General features: G+C 39.8%; 1 protein-coding gene across 6 annotated transcripts in view; it reads right to left on the reverse strand.

Annotated features, from left to right (window-relative positions):
* The window catches only part of SCAF8 (SR-related CTD associated factor 8), a 287,720-nt gene that overhangs the window by 117,238 nt on the left and 148,931 nt on the right, over positions 1 to 21,551 (reverse strand). For 3 of the 6 annotated variants that reach the window (XM_075203402.1, XM_075203400.1, XM_075203398.1), the window contains 3 exons: positions 6,671 to 6,739; positions 5,711 to 5,890; positions 3,082 to 5,323 (listed from right to left, as the gene is read on the reverse strand). In XM_075203402.1, the coding sequence (XP_075059503.1) occupies positions 3,708 to 5,323; positions 5,711 to 5,890; positions 6,671 to 6,739 (1,865 nt within the window). In that variant the 3' untranslated portion in view covers positions 3,082 to 3,707. Of the gene's footprint in view, positions 1 to 3,081; positions 5,324 to 5,710; positions 5,891 to 6,670; positions 6,740 to 21,551 lie in introns of those variants that run through there. The other 3 variants (XR_012689726.1, XM_075203399.1, XM_075203401.1) reach the window with 2 other exon arrangements.

Raw genomic sequence — 21,551 nt, forward strand, 5'->3', positions numbered from 1 at the left:
GCAAAAATGGTCTGGTAACAGAGGTGTAAAACATTGCTCTTGACCATTTTGCTTTATTCAGCAAATTCACTTGGGTTTCAAGTGACTATCATGGGTACATATTTACATTCCTAAAATTCTAATGACTGCTAGAAACCAAATTGTCCTTGTAGTCTGCCCATTTATTTTTCAATTTTTTTTTAGAATTTTATACTCCTTTCCCTATTACGATAATGGAATTACGAGAGACAGCTTGCAAATTGATCACACAAGAAAATACAATCGTACAATAACTTATATTCTTTTGAACAACATGTAGTCACTAATAATGGACAGACATACCCCATTCCCCTTATAATACAGTTATTTTAGAAACAGTGCATGCTTTTTTTTTTTCAATTTTGCACCAAGGCCCAGAATATTTCAACTGTAGCATTGTTATATTGGTTAACTGGGATCTACAATCAATACCCCTATTGTTAACAGCAACCACATGTGGCATTACTATTTTTTTTAATTCTGTGGTATATACTTATTTAAAATCTGCAAATTCAAATAATTCAACAAGAGAAGTAACTTTTTTGCTAAACCAAAGCCAAGTGGACAAAAAACAAATGTTTTAGATGCTTCAACTGTGCTATATTTCCTGTCCTTGAATTTCAGAACAGTTCAACTTACATGGGACATCATTCAGAGAGACCCAGTTTAGGGAGGTCTTTATGGCAATTTCCAATCAAATGCAGAGATTGGACTAATTATTTAAGGCTAATTCGAACCACCCAGAAGATAAAACATTTATACAGAATATAACCTTTGTTCTGGCACACTACACAATCTGGCAGGTCATGCGATATATGTTACTGCTCAGAGATTCACTCCTATCCCCTGATAACACCACAATACCTGTGTGAGTACCTGTATGAGGAGGGGAAAAAAAATCTCACAAGGAGTATACAGTATAAAAGGCTCCTACAGAGGTAGGCTTTTTTTTATACAGGTAGTGTGTTGTCAGCAGGAGCAAGGAGAGCCAAACAGCAGCAGGCATCAGGATTACTGTTAGATTGGATGAAACACTTGACCCTGGGAAATATAATGTTCTGGATTACTTTATAATGGGTTTTCACTGTCTTCCGGTTCTGTACAATGGGAATTGCTATTAAAAGAAGATCTAATATTATTAAGATTGTTTAATAATATAATGCAAGCACACATAATGTAATGTTAATCACACATGTACCAATAATATTGCAAGTTTTCAGCAATCCCAACGAGGCTAAACACGTCAGTGAGATCTAGCCATTCCAGACTTGAGCTGTGAGGTTGGCTAGCGGTCGCAATATGACCACAAAACAGAAGCTGCTAGCAGTCAACTTGCAGCCACAATTATGAGCATGCCACATAGTGATTTGATCAAATTAATATCAGGTATCATGAGCTCGATTCTGGAGTTAGTATCTTCTCCACATGTTTGTGTAGGTTTCTTCCAGATGCTTCGGTTTCCTCCCACACGCCAAAAACATACAAGTAGATTAACCGGCTTCTGACAAAATGGACCCTAGAATGTAAGCTCCAATGGACCATGGACATATGTGGATAATTACTTATTTTCTGTACAGCTCTGCGCTGTATTCACAACAATATTACTACTTACAATATATGCCCGCAGACTGGAAAGTTCATAATTCAAATCTCACTCCCCCAACCCTTCTACATAGATCATGGTATTACTTTCTTATTAGATTATACTCATTCCATATCTATTTAAATATATTGTTTCCAAATGGTCTTCCATGTGCCTTCATAATATTGTAGTGTTAAATGTTATTTAACTCTGAATGTAATTGATTTGCAAATGATTAAATCTTTGTGTCAATATCTTTGTAAAAATGTCCCCCTAACATGCCTCTTTTCATTCATTATGCTCTTTCCTTAGCTCTGGATATGCTTATCATTTTAATAAAATGTTCTTTAAAAAAAAGAAAAAATGCCAGAATATTTGGAAGTTCTGCAAACATTTTTTTTAGAATACATTTAAAAAAAAAATATTCCCTAACTCTGACTTCCAATATTATGGGTTTCACTTGCTGGACCTTCATGTCTTCCACGTTTAAGATTCTGAATTCTAAGGGCTCCTATATATGAGTGGTTGAAAATCTGCCTGTGCATACGGTCCTGCACTCTTCAGTAGTGAACACTTTATGAGCAGACATAAAAGAGTTATCTATACGGTACTTTTTAATCAAATGGAATGTGCCATGAACATTGCTTGTTCTAGAGAAAACATTTAGCACATGACTAATGCAGATATTTAAACATCCTTGTATTTAAACTCTACAATTTCAGCAGGCTTTACAGATTTTTTGCAAAAGCATGGGCAGTATAAAGCTATGGTGCTCGTCCAATTTGGCGAACTAATGTAGTAAGACATTTCACTTTCGTCTAAATCTTTCAACTTTTAGGATAGAGAATGTAAGAAAAGTATATGAGGTGGCTGCTTTATTTAACTGGCAACTGGCACTCATTAGTAAACCATAGACAAAAACAAGGAGAAAAAAATCCACAAACATAAAATACAAAAGATAAATTAAAAGCTATATTTCTGAAGTTTCTTTAAAACACACATCTAATATAGTCATTTTTATATTCCATAAGTAACTTTAGGCAAACACAGGGAACCATTTTCTTGTAAACAAAATTAGACATTTTGTCATCACAACCATTTCTTCGTAGTTTTAAGTGACTTCAGGCAAAATGAGTTTCAGAAAATAGAACATTTTAAATATGCATATCTCAATATTAATGTTCCTCCATAATTTTACTCTAAATAATTTTAATTGTCATTTAGAACGTTTTTTTAATCACCAAAGAGAAACAAGTTTATGTATAGCTCCATTATTCATATTATGTATTATGCATTTTGTTCCTGTATTCTGTACAAAAAAGGTGTACATTTACATAACAAGCTAATTTAACTGTACTCTAAGCAGTAAAATCATTTTCATGCTGCATTAGCACCATGGGAATGATAACAACTTTTACATTTTAAATGAGTCACCACCTTAGGACATAGCAACTTGAAAAAATACAATACCTGGAACACTGTTATCAAACAAATGTTTTATTAGGATCTAAAAACAAAATTCATCCAACATTAAAACATTCAATGTTGTTTTTACTCACTGCAGTACAAGAAACAAATCACAGACACTTTTAACTTTGGGTTATTACATGGATTGTGGCGTTGATTTTAGAAACCTCATGGTCTGCCTTGCCTTTTTTTTAATCTTAGTACTGCGGTCTGCAAATAACTAATTTTAAATCAATTTGCAGGAACATAAAAAGAATCCCAGCTTTATCTAGACTTTAAAAATCAGCAGCAGCCTGAAATGCAGCTAGTCCCAACATCCAACCCACCAAAAGCAGTAAAAATGTTATATTCTTCCATAGGAAGTCTTTTTGCTGGACATTTCATAAACACTTCTATTGATGATAAAAGCACGAGGGGTAACGTTTGTGATTCCTAAGGGAAAAAAAATTCTAACTATCATGTTCAGATTAAGAGCAGACTATACAAGTCAGGTGTACAGTTATTTAAGTGACACATGAACAGTAACATTAGATTAACTTAACTCAGGCTGACAAACAAACTAGTAAGGTCCAGTCAGCTAATAATCTATTACTTAGAGATGACAACTTTACAAAAGGTATCTTTACCTACTGAGTGATGATTATGTTCCCTCAGTTTCTGTGCTTTCAACCACTGGTTGACTCTTTACTTCAGCGTCCGTGACCTCTTTCGCTTCATTCACTTTGTCGGAGGATTCTTGTTCACAAAGTTCAGGATCATTTGAATTTTTAACAGTTTGTTGATTGCCAGTCTCTGGCATTTCACCATTAACCTGAAGCACATCATCAGCATCTTTCTCCTTAGTGGTAGTTTCCTCTGGGAAATATTCAAAAATTTGTGGCTGAGGAGGTATCCAGTTGCTTGACTGTCTCTCCCTTCCAAAGCGGTTGCCATTGATTTCTCTGCGAAGACCAAAATCTCGATCATCCCTATCCCTATGTCTTTCCCAAGAACGACGGCGATCATCAAAATCCCTGTGTGCATTTGGTTCAAATCCTCTGTTCCAGCCTGGTACATTCCTGGACTCATGCCGGTAGTTTCCATGACGATGTCTTTCATCTTGGAAGCCCTTTGGACCACCAAAGCCAGGGAAAGAATGGTGCTGTCTTTCATCAAAATCTCCTCTATGACCCCATGGTTTATCTGGAGGAAAATTTAGTTGCTCCCTTCTACCACCATCTGCAGGAAGTCTACCAAAATGCTCCCTCATATCTAAAGATTGTTTCCCAAAATGTTCTCTCTCATCCATTGGTGGTCGACCAAAAGAACTTCTACCCTCTTGAATAGGACGTCCAAAGTGATCTCTACTTTCCATGGGGGGTCTGCCAAGGTGATCCCTTGAATCTGGGGGTGGTCTCCCAAAATGATCTCGCCCCTCTGTTGGTGGCCCACCAAAGATTTCTCTGATCTCAAGTGGATGTCTGATAAATGGTGATAATAAATCTATTGGAGGACTGCCAAAATGTTGTCTAGCATCTAATGGTGGTCTAAGTGGAATATCGGGAGAATAAGAGAGATTTTTTAGCTTATTTTCATAAGGATTAAGGTCAGAGCCTCTTAAATTTTCGAGGGAATGCACATCAGCTTTATTTCCACCTTCAGGAGATAAATGTCCTACAGTAGATTCTGTAAGTTTATCCTGCCCCTCACAAGGATCTACAACAGCCATATCCTGTGGTTCATGATCATCTTCTACATGTATAAATTTATCAATTTCCTCTGCAGAACTCACACTTTTATTTTCTTCACTATCTACTAAAGGTATGCTTTCTTTTTTATGTTCACCCCCAGTGGGTTGACTAACAGTTTCACGATTTTCTATGGGAGGGAAGCGGTAATCTTGGTCACCATCTTGTTGTATATTACTGCTTTGTAGAGGGACGCTTTCTTCTTGAGTGGGAACGTTATCAGAATTCAGTCTAGATGGAATACCAGGGCGATGAAAAATATCTCCTGGTGGGAAAGCAAGAGAATGTACAGAGGGGTCAATAAGTGATGGAGGAAGCATGCTTCTTGGTGGTGGTGGTGGTGGCATTGCTGGAGTTAATAAAGTGAATCTTGCAGTTGCTTGTTGGGTCAGTAACCCAGGGCGAACATCCAAGAAAGGCATGCCCGCTATTCTACCAGGCAGACTTAAAGGAGGAACAGTTACTGTAATAGGGGGTTGTGGCTGCAATCCAAAAATTCCAGCACTGCTGACCACTGTAATTTGATTGGCTGAAAACAAAATAAGAAACAGAAATTAAACATTTGAAAATCTTAAAGCAAGGTAAAACAAAAGGATTACCCAGATAGTTGAGAAAATACTATGAAACTTGTGGCCCAAAACACAATTTCATTACATAATAGTTTAATAGTTTAATAATTTTATATTCTTGGTCTGAAAAATAAAGAAGTTCTAAATCATAAAAAATAACAATACTTATTTACTTAATATTTAAAATACTTAATATTTATTATCGAAAGTAAAAGTAGTTTTGCATCACTTTCAGAAAAATCAATACAAAATGCTATGCAATATAAAGTTTTGTGCAAGTGATTTAGTATAAGTAATGCACAATCACAACATCAGGGACGCAATTAAAAACCTTTTGTGATAATTACCATTTGAAGCAGTTCTTTCAGCGACATTGTCTGCAAGTGGCTGCCTTTTTTCTTCTTGAGAAGTTGCATTGAAAACAGATGATGCAGATGTCGTTACGACTGACCCAACAGGCAGCATCAGATTGCTGTATGACACCTCATTAGTGCCATCTGTAGAAATGGGCAAACGGGAAACTAGTCCTGTTTACAATAAAAACGAATAAATTATTATGCAAACTAACGGCTAAACAACCAAGTCATGTACATAATGCATACACAAATTGAGCAAATCCCCTGTCGGAAGAGAGAGCAATTGCTGTATTCTCAACAAAAAAATAAACAACCATATATGCATTGTTTCTAAATAATAGGTAATGCTTTATTATCATCATTATGTCCTATTCGTTACTCTTAAATAAATAAATATATCTGTTAATTCACTAGAAAACCAAACTATTAGCAGAAATCACTAGAAACAGCATGTGCTGTTGATTAAAATATATACTTTGCCCAATACTTGGCTAGTGTACAAATATATCTATATCACGCATAAAGATGAATAAAATAGTAAAAGTGAAATAATATGTCCTATCATTTTGGATCACCTATAACTAGGCATCACTTTCCCTATAAGGCAGTACAAAGTTGGCTATTGTAAACAGGTAAAGGGTTAGTCTCATTGAATGTTAATCATATTTAAAAATAAAAAGAAAATCATTGCATTTTTTTTATTAGGGCGTTCATATGGTTTATTTAAGTAGCAGGCTTAATAAATAAATAAAAATAAGATGATGTGTATACATAAGAAACATTTGGATGGAATCTGTTTTAATTACTTAGTGGCTCAGTTGCACAGTCTAAATACAAGATTTTTCTGAAATTTTTTGTTCTGTTCTCAATATTGTGCGGTGCATGTACCAAAACATTTAAATATCAATATTGCTTTATAACCACTCTTATATAGTGCGTTAATTTATTTACCTGTTGGAATAGCTGAGCTGATAGCAGGAGGGGGGAGGGTGGGTGGTGGGACATGTGGTGGAATAAAACCTGTGTGAAATAATGAGAACATGATTAAATACTCATTTCCTGCATTGCAGGACAGGGCAACCTGTCACTCTCCAGGTGTTGTGAAACTACAAGCCTCAGCATGCTTTGCCAGCTGATAACTGGCAGGTTATGCTGAGACTTGTAGCTTCAAAATAGGCCTGGCTGCCAGTTTGTGCAGTTCTTTTGCAGTGTATATCTATTTTTTCAAATCAGAACTAAAACATTAAAAATAAAAAACTTAAATAGTTGAGAAGGCAAATGTTCCTTTCTGGGTGATTTCTTGGTGTGTAGTTTGAAAATATTACAATACATTATCATACAAGGCAGGAAATGCAGAAACGTTGCTAAATACTGTGATGAAATTTTGTGTCTAGTAAGCAGGACAAAAGCTGGAATTTAAATGTCTATGCCTTAGTGCCCCGTGGTGGCCTCCTTATAAAACTATATTGGCTTGGAAAATGTCTAGTCATCCCAATCCACAAAATTGGTTATAAAAAATTATTTCAAATTAAAGACCTCTCTCTTTACTGCCTATATTGTCTGAAGTCCTGGAAAAATGTCGTCATTGCCAAATCAATAGCTTTTACAAAACAAATTTTCTTAGTTTATTTCAATCTGGCTTTTGACGAAACCATTCAACTGTAACTGCCCTATTAAATATCTACAATTATATGTACTTGTGTTGTTTCTACTAATCTGAGCTTCTCCCCAAAAAATTTGTTTAGAAAGAATAAAAACAAATAAGTGGGGAATGGGAACATGGACAAATGCCTGGCGCCTTATTCCAAGATTGGTATTGGAATACAATAATCGTAAAAGATTCCAGTTTGTGTTACCAAACTAGAAATTACTTTTGGGATCCCTCATGGTTCTGATTCTAGGCTCATTACTGTTTAAATTTATACAAATGACCTACCAACAGTCTATAAATCAGCTTCTAGAAATATGTAAGCAGATAATACAATCGTTTATGTACACAGCTCAAATTACTTAAATGTATGGCAATCTAATTTCTTTCCGGTAAAACATGGACCAACTCAAAACGTTTTTGAACACTGATAAAACAGTATCCATGTTATTTGGGAGAAAGATTAAACTAGCATAGTATATTACACCACCTAAATTTACTGATTAGAGCAAACTCCCTTCACAACATTTATCTGATATCAGTATCCAAAAATAATTCTTGGGTTTGTGGCTTCACCCTAGTTTGCACAGAGACACCTACAGTCAAATAAAAAATGTAGTGCAAACTGGGCTTGCTCTATAGAAACAAATTCTGCTGACAAGCTATGGCCACAAATTGCATTGCACAAAAGATGCTAATGGCAATTTTAGACTATGGGAATAGTTTATTGAACAGCCCCTTAAATTCGCCTTGATACTGATTTATGTTATCAGCAGCTTCCTGCTATAAAAAAATCAGAATTGCATTTGTAGATCAATTGTAAAAAAAAAAAGTACTTTTGGCTGCTCCTACCACATCCATATGATAGATATTAGCACCTTCTGTGCTGTGCATTTCGAGGCACGGATCGCCTATTTATCAAGCTAATAGTACTTTGAAAACAATGTCTGTGATGTCTAGCCCCTTTTATGTTTGCATACCCATATTACATTCAGATTATCCAATCAAAACATTACATCAGATTACAAATAATATAAATATCAAAACATTTTTTAAAAAAACACTGAAAAGTATTATCATTGAAGCCATTGAATATTAATGTATTATTATAAATCCACTACATCTCATGCTTTCATAACAAGTTTATCCTCACCTCTAACCCCTTTGAATACCCAAACATGTTAGAAAGTATGTATTACCATTATGTAGTACACTAAAATGTCCGCACATCAAGTGTGTAGTAGCCCCATTTTTTTTAAAAACATTTTTTTAATGTCCTAGTCGTCCGTCCAATCTATTGTATACTATACGGACACATAAGCAAGTAAACCATGTAATCTAAAAGTTCTGTTTGGCATGTTACATGACCCTTAGCATTAAAAAGTTTGCTATTACATTAAATATAATTTCAGTAGCATTCTCAAAACAATATTTACATATACTGCATTTACCACAAAATTAATACCAATCCCTACAATGTTTTTTACTGATTACATTTTTAATATTAGAGGACTTGATATAAACAAAACAAAGCTTTCTACCTATCAAAAGATTGCATTATTTGAGTCATAGCAAGCAGACGCCAATGTTTCATGATAACTCTTTCTGCAATTATAATAATTATATAGACTAATAAATCTTTATCCAAATATCTGTATAACCCTTTGTTTTTTTATATCACCCATATTCATTCTTACCCCCCCCTCATTAACTAACAGTGAATTGTGATCAATTGTGTCTACTGTCTGTTTACCATCGTCTAACATTTGATGATTATAACTGTTAAATGAGAATATCATCATGTACACAGCATTAAAACCACCTGCCCAATATTGTGTAGATCTCCCTCGTGCAGCAAAAACAGCTCTGACCCTTTGAGGCATGGACTCCACAAGACCTGTGGATGGTGTCCTGTGGCATCAAGACGTTATTAGCAAAGGCTTTAAGTCCTGTAAGTTGCCCTCCATGGCTCTGATTTTTTTTCCCAACACATCCCACAGATGCTCAATCGGATTGAGATCTTGGGAATTTGGAGTCAACACTTTCCACTCGTATCATGTTCCTCAAACCATTACTGAACAATTTTTGCAGTGTTGTAGGGTGCATTACCTTGCTGAAAGAGGTCATTGCCATCAGGGAATACAGTTGCCATACAGGGGTATTCTTTGTCTGCGACAATGTTTTGGTGGATGATTGTTGCTGCATCACTTATACATAACTTTATGTAATAATATATTTAAATTATTAGCATAGTTTGGCAAGTTATATTGTTGCATATGTACTGATTCTTGATACTGTGTATTAGAAATATACTTATGTCATTATATTGGGTTATAGTTCTATATACTAAATGCATCCATTTCTGAGTTATTGATTTGTAACTTCTGAGACAGGATGTCATGATTTGTATAACTTGTCTAAAGAAAAAGAAAGTCCCTCATGTTAATTAGACCTTTTCATCTCAGTGGCCAACACATCTGTTCGGTCTGTATACACAGCAGGGGGGGAGTTGCTGCCTCTTTGTGTGGCCTGTATTCTGCATCTGAGATCCTGTCCGAATAATGCACAAATACGTTTTTGGGATATAGCAGATTGATGTATGTTTTGTTAACTTTGCATTTAAATCCATGTTGTAAAACATATTGCATCCTGATCCTAAAAAGAACTTCTTGGGGCCAGCAAAGAGTTCAGGGGATGGCTAACCCCCTGCTATGCTGTGTCCAAAACTGTATAAAACAGCACTGGTTTGCACTGAAATGTATCATTATTGTACCATCTATACTTCTGGAAAGATCGCTAGTACCACAGACTGGGATGTGAACTGTCCTTGTTAGGACTACTTGAGCTAATAAACCATTTTTTTCTTCAAGAACCTGCTTTGATGACTACTTACACTGCTGTAAATTCCTGTGACCTACAGATTAGACCCAAATCTAATCTGTTCTCCGGTGGACCCAGCATTCCAGTACCAATGTTTTGCCTGCTACCTGCAGCTCTGTCCAGTGTGATAGGCAGGGGAAAACCATCCACAGCAACCCTGATCTGAAGGAAATAGGTCAGGTATACCAGGCCAGGTGTACCAAGCAAGGGGGTACACTAGCGACAGTTACCCAGAAGGAATGCAGATCTGGATGCCATTAAGGAGTCCAGTGGTGGGAGCATTGTAAGCCCCTCCTAGTAGGGCGAGAGCGCAATGGGGATAAAGAAAAGGAACGATGGCAAAGTAAGCCCAGCTGGCTCCAAGCAACAAGACAGGTTGGCATAGATGATACATCTTGGCATTCACTTGGATGTTACTTTGATACCTTTCAAAGTAACATCCAAGTGAATGCCAAGATCCAAGGTTTTCCAGCAGCACTTTGCCTACAGAATCGCACTGTCTCCGCTGGCCTGCCTTCTTCCCCTAATTTATCCTGATGCCATATCTTCTCCAGGTAACCACGTACACAGCTGTCCACATGATGTAAAATAAAATGTGATTCATCAGACCAGTCCACCTTCTTCCATTGATCCACGGTCCTGTTCTGGCACTCATATACACATTGTAGGCGTTTTCAGCAGAGGACAAGGGGTCAGCATGGGCACTCTGACCAGTCTGCGGCTACGCAGCAAGCTGAGATGCACTGTGTGTTCAGACACCTGTCTATCATAGCCAGCATTAGCAATTTGTGTTACAGTAGCTTTTCTGTGGGATTGGACCAAACAGGCTGGCCTATGCTCCCCACACACATCCCGCGGTTGAGATTCCCTGCTTGTAATCACTAGACCAAGGACTGACAAGTAACTGGTGAGGGACACACACAAACATTGGATTTCCAAACGAGCTCTGATCTCTTCCATTTGAGGATTTTGCCGGGTCATGAGTGAAACCGAGAAAACTGTACTGCCTCGAAACACACGTCCCATTAGCTTTATACAATGAAGGATGGAAATGCGCTTGAGGGATAGCAAGACCTCTACTTGGAGTTTGATCTTCTGTATCTTGCCCAGAGGTAGAAAGACCCTCTGGCATCTTGTGCGAACAAAAGACTTAAGAAGACCATGCGCTGAGTAGGAACCAGATTGGACTTGACATTTATTACCCAGCCATGGGAATGAAACATCTTTGCCATGAGGTCCAAATAATTCCGAAAGTGAGCGGCTGAATCTGCTTTGATCAAAAGATCGTCCAGATACATCAAGACAGTCACCCCTTGTTACCGTAACCTTGCCACCATGACTGCCATTATCTTTGTGAATACCCTTTTTGCTGAGGCCAGCCCAAATGGGAGCGCTCTGAATTGGACTTGGCACTGGTTCACCGCAAACTGGAGGCAGCTGTGGTGACCGGCCCATATGGGAGTATGTAGGAAAACATCCTTGATATCCGATGATGCTAGAAACTTGTTCTTTCCCATTGAATTGATAACCGACCGGATGGATTCCATTTGAAAACTGTGTGCATGTTGAAGGATTTTAGATTCAGAATGGGATGAAAAGGAAGACCTGGTTTCTGTACCAGAAAGAGTAGGTAGTAAAAACCCAACCCCCCCCCATTGCTCTACTGGAACTGGAACAATGACTGCTCCTGCTACCAAGAACTGAAAGGCCCCAGAAGTGTCACGCTACTGGTCTCGTCTCTTGGTAAGGGAGTGGACAGAAAATACTGTGGAGGCGTCCCTAAGAGGCCTTTCATGTACCCTCTTGTCTACCACCACCCCCCTTACCCAGTTGTCTGTGATAGAACTGAACTACTGATCCTGAAAGATTAACAGTCTATCCCCCACCACTGAAGTGGGGGGTGTAAGTAGTCGCCAACACTAATGAGGAAGTCCTGGATAAACCCTGACCTGCATCCAAAACTGCATCCCCCAGGAAATCAGCAGCATCCTTAATGTGGGCTGCTAGTGGGGATAATTTGGAGCTGGCCATACAAGATTGGAGCCCATGACAAAGTGGGCACATTTTTCCACGGCTTTAACCACCTATGCCGCTGACATAATAGGGAGGAGGGAAGCACCAGACATTAAATACATGGATTTTAAGAAACCCTTACATCTCCTGTCCATTTTGTCTTTCAAATTTGCAGCACTAGGAAGAGGAACAATGGTTGCCTTAGCCAAATGTGTGATGGGAGCATCCACACATCAGTGTGTCTTCCATGATGCAACCTCCTGTTCTGGAAAGGCATACCCATTTAAACAGGGTACCCTGCGGTGCTGTCTGTTCAACGTCAGTGATATTAAGGGCCTGTCTAACGGCTACGATCAGATATTTCCCCCCACTGTCTACTGGAGGGATCCTCCTCCCAGGCAGACACAAATCCTCAGTATCAGATTCTTGCAAAATGTCACTGTCCTCCTGAAAGAATGGACCTGTATCAGAGTCCCCCACGTCCTGAATCGAGGACAGACGTTTACGCCGTCTACCAGCAGATGGCTGCAACATTTTCTCAAGGGAGGAATATACCCTGACCAAACCCTGGACAGATTTTTCTAGATTTTGTACCGAGGCTGGTCCTCGAGATTCCCCTGGGGTGTCAAAAGATTACTGCGATGCCTGTCCCAAAGGAAGGGTATATCCGTAGACTGTTTTCCTTGAGAAAGGGTAGGAAAAAAATCAGCACCTAATGTTTCAGAACATGCAGCATCTCTTTTGAGATCCACAATGGGCCGTGCCAGTTCTCTAGCCCAGGCTGGTGCCACAACATCAGCGGCGTCCCCAGACAAACACTGACTCTGGTTCTGAGACTCACACGCTGTGCAGAGAACATCTGGGTCTGACCGTTCACCAGGAATTATGGATTGCCACCTGGAACAGGTGAGATACGTTACTGAACAGGTTCCGGTAGTTTTGGACCTGGAACTTGTCACTTTTTCTGACATGATAAATAGATACATAAAGAGAAAACAGCAGAACACACACACAGCAAAAAACAGTCCAACACAGAGTTATCTACCATAAATACAATCTAAATATACTCTGTGAGGTAAAACCACTAATTATGTGAATATATTAGTGTGTAGTGACCTATGCAGGAACCCACTGTACTTCACTTATGACAAGAGAGAATAGTACAGAAGAATAAAATATGCAACAGAGACAGTAACAGTCACATTATCAGAAAGCACTGTCTAACAAATGTGTATGCATATAAACTAGATATACATAAATATATCTATATCTTCCTCCCCAGGGTAATCTGTGCAGGGACGTTATTTGTTTAAAACTGACAGAGAGCTGGAATGTCAGTAAAAAAGAGGTTAGAAAAGCCCGGGAAACAGTGAGGAATAAACCTACAATGAAGCTCCTTCTTCCCCTTAGTCAGAAAGACTGGTGGGAGCTACGATATCAACAGTTCCCTATCAGTAAACTTACTCCTGCTACCTGCATGTTTAGTCGCTGTCTGTGTCCTCAGCGGTGTCACTGGAACAGGTGCAACCTTAGACCGCTGGCAGCACCATCTCCGCTGCGCAAAGGGAGACTGGTGCTGCAGCCACGGCCCGAAAACTCAATGCCCTGAACAGGAGCTGAGATCCTGGACACTATTATAGTGTCCGGTAACCCTTTTACCAGGAGAACACACTACCACAGGGAGGGGGAGCGGCTCTAAAGCGCTGTCAGTGCTCTCCCTGAGTACAGCTGCGGCATTCGCAGTATGAACGTCGCAATAATGATGCTAAAAATAAACGTTTTAAAATAGAAATTATGTAAAAATTAAGACTAGAGCAAAAATGTGCCTTACTCATTACACACTATAAAAAAACATGCAATGTAGACACGTTCTACATTGCATGCACTGGAATCCACACGTCCACTGGTGATACCATCTAAAAACGAGCTGTGGCCATATACACTGATTATTGAATGCTTTTATATATATCTCCCAGGAAGCTACTATGTTTGAATGAACCTGTTTGCTCTTAAACTTGTCTACTGACTTTTTGTATCTGCTTTCATTTGCAAAATTGACTTATTATAATAGATAGTTTTACCGTATTAAAGGTCCATTACAAGTGTGAAAGGCTAATTAGCTATAATTGAGTATATTAACTGGCTCCTCTCTGTTTCTTATGTGGAACTGTGCATCCCTGGATGAGGAATTTGTTTGGAATAGTCATTGATTTGAATCTACAAAGCCTCACCAAAGATTTTCAGTCTCAATACCATTATACATACATCTTTGATGTTATTTAAGACTGTCTCCAGTTCATATTTCTACTGGTTGCAGGCAGGGCCGGATTAAGGGAATGGAGGCCCCTGGGCTAAGGGCGCCTCCATTCCCCCGTGAGGCCCCCAATGTGAGCCACCCGGCCCCCCTCCCCCAAGCACTTACCTGTCACTGTAGTCCTCCATCCCCGGCGCGCTGTAAGCTCCTTACTGAGGAGATCTCGCGAGAGTTCACTCGCGAGATCTCCTCAGTAAGCAGATTACTGAGCGCCGGGGACGGAGGACTACAGTGACAGTGCTCAGTGCTGCATTTTCGGCAATCCCACCGACAATTGAATACCCCCTTTAAGTCAGCGCTGGGATACTTTTTGGAGCTTTTGGTACTTCCCTGAGTATATGTATGCCACTGCTATGGCATTGGTCGATTGGATCATTACAACCTTCCCTCCTAGACGAGCCTGTAGAGCGTTTAACACTGCAGTTGGTGGGAAATCCCGACCTTCCGACACCATACAAGCCTGAAATCCAGCGAGAGATTACCGTATTAACGGTAATATTTTTTGAGCGCGGGATTTTCCACAATCCCGCCGACAATTGAATATGCCCCAAAGGATCTAAGTATAATACATGATACAAAGCCAAACTGTAGCCTGTGGCTGCAAAGGGGCATGTGGACTCCTCAAATGAAAATTAACAGCCAAACACAAAAAGCAGCGCTGGAGACAGTTTAGCTAACAAGCCTGAGGGGACAGAAAGATGAGCTGGCTGGAAAAAAGATGGAAGGACTTGTTCAAATTTGACAGGAGTTCTATTTGGAATGTCCTTGAGTGAAAATTGGAGTGCTTCGAAGGTGGATAATCTTCCTACATAACAGAATTGATACACTCCTGAGAGCTAGGAGAGATTTTATAAGTTCACAAAGCACCAAAAGTGTAATCGCACAAAGAGAGGAACTATCATCTGTTTATTACGGGTTATTCCCTACATTTTATACAGATGAGGTGCACTCACAACAAAAAAATATAGATCATAAAAACAGAGGAAAGAGAAAAAGAGGCACTCCTGTCCACTAATAATAAGCAAATGCTAAAAAACATTTTTATTTGATATTACATTAAAATATATGAAACTCAATTGCGGATATGATGGTGAAATATTTGGTTAAAAACATGTATGTGTGTGTATGTCAACCTAATATGTAGTGAATTAAAACTGTGAATCCGTAAGTAGCAGACCTGACCAATTTCGGAGCAAAGATCAGTTGCTATTAGAAAATCTTATGGTGAAATACCATTTATTCCATATATAGGAGTATACTATACAGAGGGAAACTCTCTATAAGTTATATCTATCCACTAGATTTCAATGGTATACCATATATTTCACATATTATACAGTCAAAGACCATAAATATTGGGACATCGACACAATTCTCATATTTTGGGCTCTATACACCACCACAATTGATTTGAAACAAAACTAACAAGATGTGGTTTAACTGCAGATTTTCAGCTTTAATTTGAGGGTATTTACATCCGAATTAGGTGAACGGTGTAGGAATTACAACGGTTTCTATATGTGCCTCCCACTTTTTAAGGGACCCAAAGTAATGGGACAATCGACTCAAAAGCTATTTCATGGACATGTGTGGGCTATTCCCTCGTTATTTCATCATCAATAGAGCAGGTAAAAGGTCTGGAGTTGATTCTACATGTGACATTTGCATTTGGAATCTGTTGCTGTCGACTCTCAATACGAGATAAAAAGAGCTGTCACTATCAGTGAAGCAAGCCATCATTAGGCTGAAAAATCACAAGAAACCCATCAGAGAGATGGCAAAAACATTAGGTGTGGCCAAATCAACTGTTTGGAACATTCTTAAAAAGAAAGAAAGCACCGGAGAGCTCAGCAACACCAAAAGACCCGGAAGACCACGGAAAACAACTGTGGTGGATGACAGAAGAATTTTTCCCTGGTGAAGAAAAACCCCTTCACAACAGTTGGGCAAATCAAGAACACTCTAGGTCTATATGTGTCAAAGTCAACAATCAAGAGAAGACTTCACAAGAGTGAATATAGAGGGTTCACTACAAGATGTAAACCATTTATGAGCCACAAAAACAGGAAAACCAGATTAGAGTTTGCTAAACAACATCTAAAAAAGCATTACAGTTCTGGAACAACATCCTATGGACAGATGAGACAAAGATCAACTTGTACCAGAGGGAAGAGAAGAGCATGGAGAAGAAAAGGAACTGCTCATGATCCAAAATATAACACCTCATCAGTGAAGCATGGTGGTTGTAGTGTCATGGCGTGGGCATGTATGGCTGCCAATGGAACTGGTTCCCTTGTTTTTATTGATGATGTGACTGCTGACAAAAGCAGCAGGATGAATTCTGAAGTGTTTCGGGCAATATTATCTGCTTATATTCAGTCAAATGCTTCAGAACTCATTGGACGACACTTCACAGTGCAGATGGACAATGACCCGAAGCATACTGCAAAAGCAACCAGAGTTTTTTAAGGCTAACAAGTGGAATGTTATGCAATGGCCAAGTCAATCACCTGACTTGAATCCGACTGAGAATGCATTTCACTTGATGAAGACAAAACTGAAGGGAAAATGCCCCAAGAACAAGCAGGAACTGAAGACATTTGCAGTATAGGCCTGGCAGAGCATCACCAGGGATGAAACCCAGCGTCTGGTGATGTCTATGCGTTCCAGACTTCAGGCTGTAATTGACTGCAAAGCATTTGCAACAAAGTATTAAAAAGTGAAAGTTTGATGTAGGATTGTTTAGTCCCATTACAATATAGAGCAGATATTTGGTTACACCTAATATAATTTAATATAATTTAAATATAATATAAACTTAAACCCGAAGTGCTATTCTGCTAATTGCCCAATCCCTTTAAGAGGAGAGTGCCTACTACGCCTTCAATGTAACAAAATGGCCGCTGATTGGGCTGCTTACTGCCACAGCTAAGGTTTCCCACCAGGAACCGCAGCCCGCCACCAACCGACCTCTCATAGCCAAACAAGAAAACCAAATATCTGCTCTATAAAGTATACACTTTTTAAGGGTCCCTTAAAAAGTGGGAGACACATATAGAAACCATTGTACTTCCTACACTGTTCACCTGATTTGGATGTAAATACCCTCAAATTAAAGCTGAAAGTTTGCAGTTAAACCACATCTTGTTAGTTTTGTTTCAAATCCATTGTGGTGGTGTATAGAGCCCAAAATATGAGAATTGTGTCGATGTCCCAATATTTATGGACTTGACTGTATGTAATATAATCACCCAAAAATTATTTTATGTCAACACATTGTTCCTAGGTGGAATTTATTAGCAGATCCTCAAAGAGCTCTTAATTATACGGCTATATTAGTGTCAAGAGGCTCAAATAGTTCCTACTTAGAGAGGAGTTTATTGCATTAATTGGCCAGTATATGCCTTGTTAAAGGGAAGACTGTTTAATTGTATTTATTTATTATTCTGGAGATCGAATTGTAATATAATTCCTTCTAGTAATGGGATAAAACTGGTTTGGGAGATACTGTACTGGAGATATTGTGCTGGATAATATCAAGGAGATTTCAACCAATAAAAAAAATAAAAATATGATAAAATATAAGAGTGCATAATTCGATCTCCAGCATAATACAAATAAATAGTTTTCTCATTAACAAGGCATATACTGGCCAGTTTTTGCAATAAACTCCTCTCTAAGTAGGAACTATTTGACCCTCTGACACTAATATAGCTGTATAATTAAGAGCTTTTTGAGGATCTGCTAATAAATTCCACCTAGGAACAATGTGTTAAGATATAAAAGAAGATTTTTAATCACCGTAAAATCAATTTCTCTGACTCCATTGGGGGACACAGTGAGACATTGTGGTATAGTAGGTGGGACTAGGAGTTTAGACACTTAAGACTTGTTGTTTTTTTTTTTACTTTTTATTAGAAACATCTTTTTCAATAGAAAAGGCATTACAGAATTTCGAGAGGTTAATCAGTGACAGATCACACGTGTTTACATACAACAGAACACTTTAACACTCTCATGGTACCCTCATATTCAGGAAATAATTACGTATTTATCTAGTACTATAAAGATGTTGTTTTAACATTTCAGAATTATAGTGTATAGAGGGGGAATGGGGGGAGTGAATGGAAGGGGTACATATGGGTACCAGAGGAAGGGAAGGGGGGTTAAGGAGCTAAGGATCCACGCATCAAATAAGAGAAGAAATAAACATGTTTAGAGATATCATTCCATGCTCGGGTTACACTAAAACTGGAGTGGAGGTTGGTTATGATATAGGGCCCATGTGGACCAGACTTTGTAAAAGGAGACGGAGGAGCCCCTCAGCACACTGGTAATGTGCTCCATCTGGTAAGTATGCCAGATCCGACTGCAGACCATCTGAAGTGTTGGTGGTGTGGAGTTTTTCCAAAAGGCTGCTATTTGACATGTGGCAGCGCTGATGATGTGCCTGAAGAGTTTATGTTCAGATTTGGTGAGGTCTGGGAGGGGCAGCTGTAGTAAAATGTGCTTAGGGTCGGGTGTTATATGGGTGTTTAGGATTGTTGAAGCTAACGCGAGAACTGCTGCCCAGTATGGGTGGATCCCGGGACAGTCCCACCATACATACGTTTCAGTCGGACTACAGTTTCTCCAGCAGTCAGCGCTAGTTTGCGGGTATATTTTTTGTAATCTCGAGGGAACATAATACCATCTATGCAACAATTTGTTAGCATTTTCTTTGATGTGGACATTTATAGAGCAGTGAGCTGTACAATCAAATATATCCGACCACTCTTCCTGATCTAGCTCGGTCCCCAGGTCAGCCTCCCACTGCGTCTGAAAGCGGTCCTTAACAGGCGGAGTGGCAGGAAGTAAGGTATTATAAAGAATAGATATAAGTCCTTTGGAGACCGGGCCCGAGAGGCACAGGTTCTTAAATGTGGTGGGTGGCCTAGAAAAGAGTTGAGCTTTAACTGTTTGGTGGTAGTGCCTAATCCGAAGATACTGGTGGAACTGCCCCAGAACAAAACCACACTGTTCTACCAGCTCAGAAAATTGTGGAAATATTGCTGTCTTGGTTATATGATTTAGTAATAGCAGCTTGTCCTTACCTGCCCATTTCGTATATATGGAACGAGATAATCCGGGCGTGAAAGCTGGACTAGACCATAAGGGTACCAGAATAGAAGGGGTAGGTGAGAGGGATGCTATACGATTACATCTAGACCAGATTGATAGAGACAGGGCTAGGACTGGATGTGCTCGAACAGAGACCGGGCGCTGTGTGGCTGGGAGCCATAGGACTGAGCAAATCCGTGAGCCACCCAATGTGTCCGACTCTATGTCCACCCATATCCTAGTTCCAGGGGGAGTATGCCATTGTACACACTGGGCCAGCCTCGCAGCGTAATAGTAGTTTCGAATGTTGGGAATGCCAAGACCACCCGCCGTGGGAGAGCGTTGTAAGATGCAAGCAGAGATCCTGGGCCTCTTGTTTGACCGCATTATAAGGGTTTGCAACATTTTCAGGGTTGAGGGGGGGACCCTGATGGGGAGAACGTGAAAAAGGTATAATAACCTTGGGAGCAAGTTCATTTTCACAGACGTAACCCGTCCAATTCTCGTAGCTAGAGGTTCTATCACCAAGGTAAACAGAAGTGGAGAAAGGGAGCATCCTTGTCGGGTTCCGTTCTGAATGGCGAAAAATGAGGAGGAGCCTCCGTTCACCTGGACCGATGTCGATGGGTTATGGTACAGGGCTGACACCCCCCTCAGGAAGCGGTCTTGAAAGCCATAGTCAGTTAAAGCCTGCATCATGAAGGGCCAGCCAACGCGGTCAAACGCCTTCTCCGCGTCAAGTGACATGAGGAGGGAGGGTTGTTTGTTATCATTAATATGTTGGATAAGATCTATGATCCGTCTAGTATTGTCCGCAGCCTGTCGACCCGGGACAAACCCAACTTGATCTGGGTGTATTAGCCTGGGGAGCACAGAATTATCCCTATTCGCAAGAATTTTAGCGTATATCTTGAGATCAACGTTTAGGGGTGATATGGGATGATAGCTGCTACAAAGGGAGGGATCCTTACCCTCTTTTGGGATCACTGCTATCCGGGCTCAGGTCGTCGCCGGGTCAAAGGCGGTTCTATCGAGAATGGGGTTAAACCATGTGGTGAGTTTAGGGCCAAGGACACCTGCAAATTTTTTGTAATATTTGGCTGTGAAGCCATCTGGGCCTGGAGCAGAGGATACTTTCATGCGGCGTAAGGCAGTATTGGTTTCCTCCTCTGTTATGTCTAAGTTAAGGAATTCAATCTCTGCTTCAGAGCGTTGCAGTAGCTGGCAAGAGTGTAAGTATTTCTTCTGTCTTCTAAATCAGGGGGGGCAGCGATGAGGCATCTACATTATATAATGATGAGTAATACATCTGAAATTTTTTCACTATCTGACTAGGATTGTATGTCACTGCACCCTGTGAATTTTTAATTGATGTAATCGTATTACGCGTACGTCTCTGCCGCAGCCTCCTAGCCAGGAGAGAATCCGCCTTATCACTTTTTTCGTAGAAAAGCTGCTGGGTCCATTTAAGACTGCAGGCTGTCTTTTTTTTTATAGGACCGCATTGAGCTGGCCCCTCACTGCTCTCAGCTCCCGCAAGTGCAATGGGTCTAGTGAGCCCTGATGTTGAGCGAGGAGGGAGATAAGCCTAGTCTCTAGTGCGGCTATCTGCTCCTTTTCCTCTCTATGTCGGGCAGAGGCGATGCTAATGAGCCGCCCACGGATTGTGGCTTTATGCGCCTCCCAGACTACGGATGGCGATAAATCGGGGGACTCATTCAAAGCAAAGTAATCATTAAGTGCCTCCGCTAACTCTAAGCATGTCTTAGGGTTAAGAGGGTGTCATCTAGCCTCCACGTTAGGTTTCACCTAGGGAGATTAGCTACTTTTAACTCAAGTGATACCCCCATATGATCTGTCCGGGTAAACGGATGAAC

This window comes from Mixophyes fleayi, chromosome 3, assembly GCF_038048845.1.
Source record: "Mixophyes fleayi isolate aMixFle1 chromosome 3, aMixFle1.hap1, whole genome shotgun sequence".
Lineage (NCBI taxonomy): Eukaryota > Metazoa > Chordata > Amphibia > Anura > Limnodynastidae > Mixophyes > Mixophyes fleayi.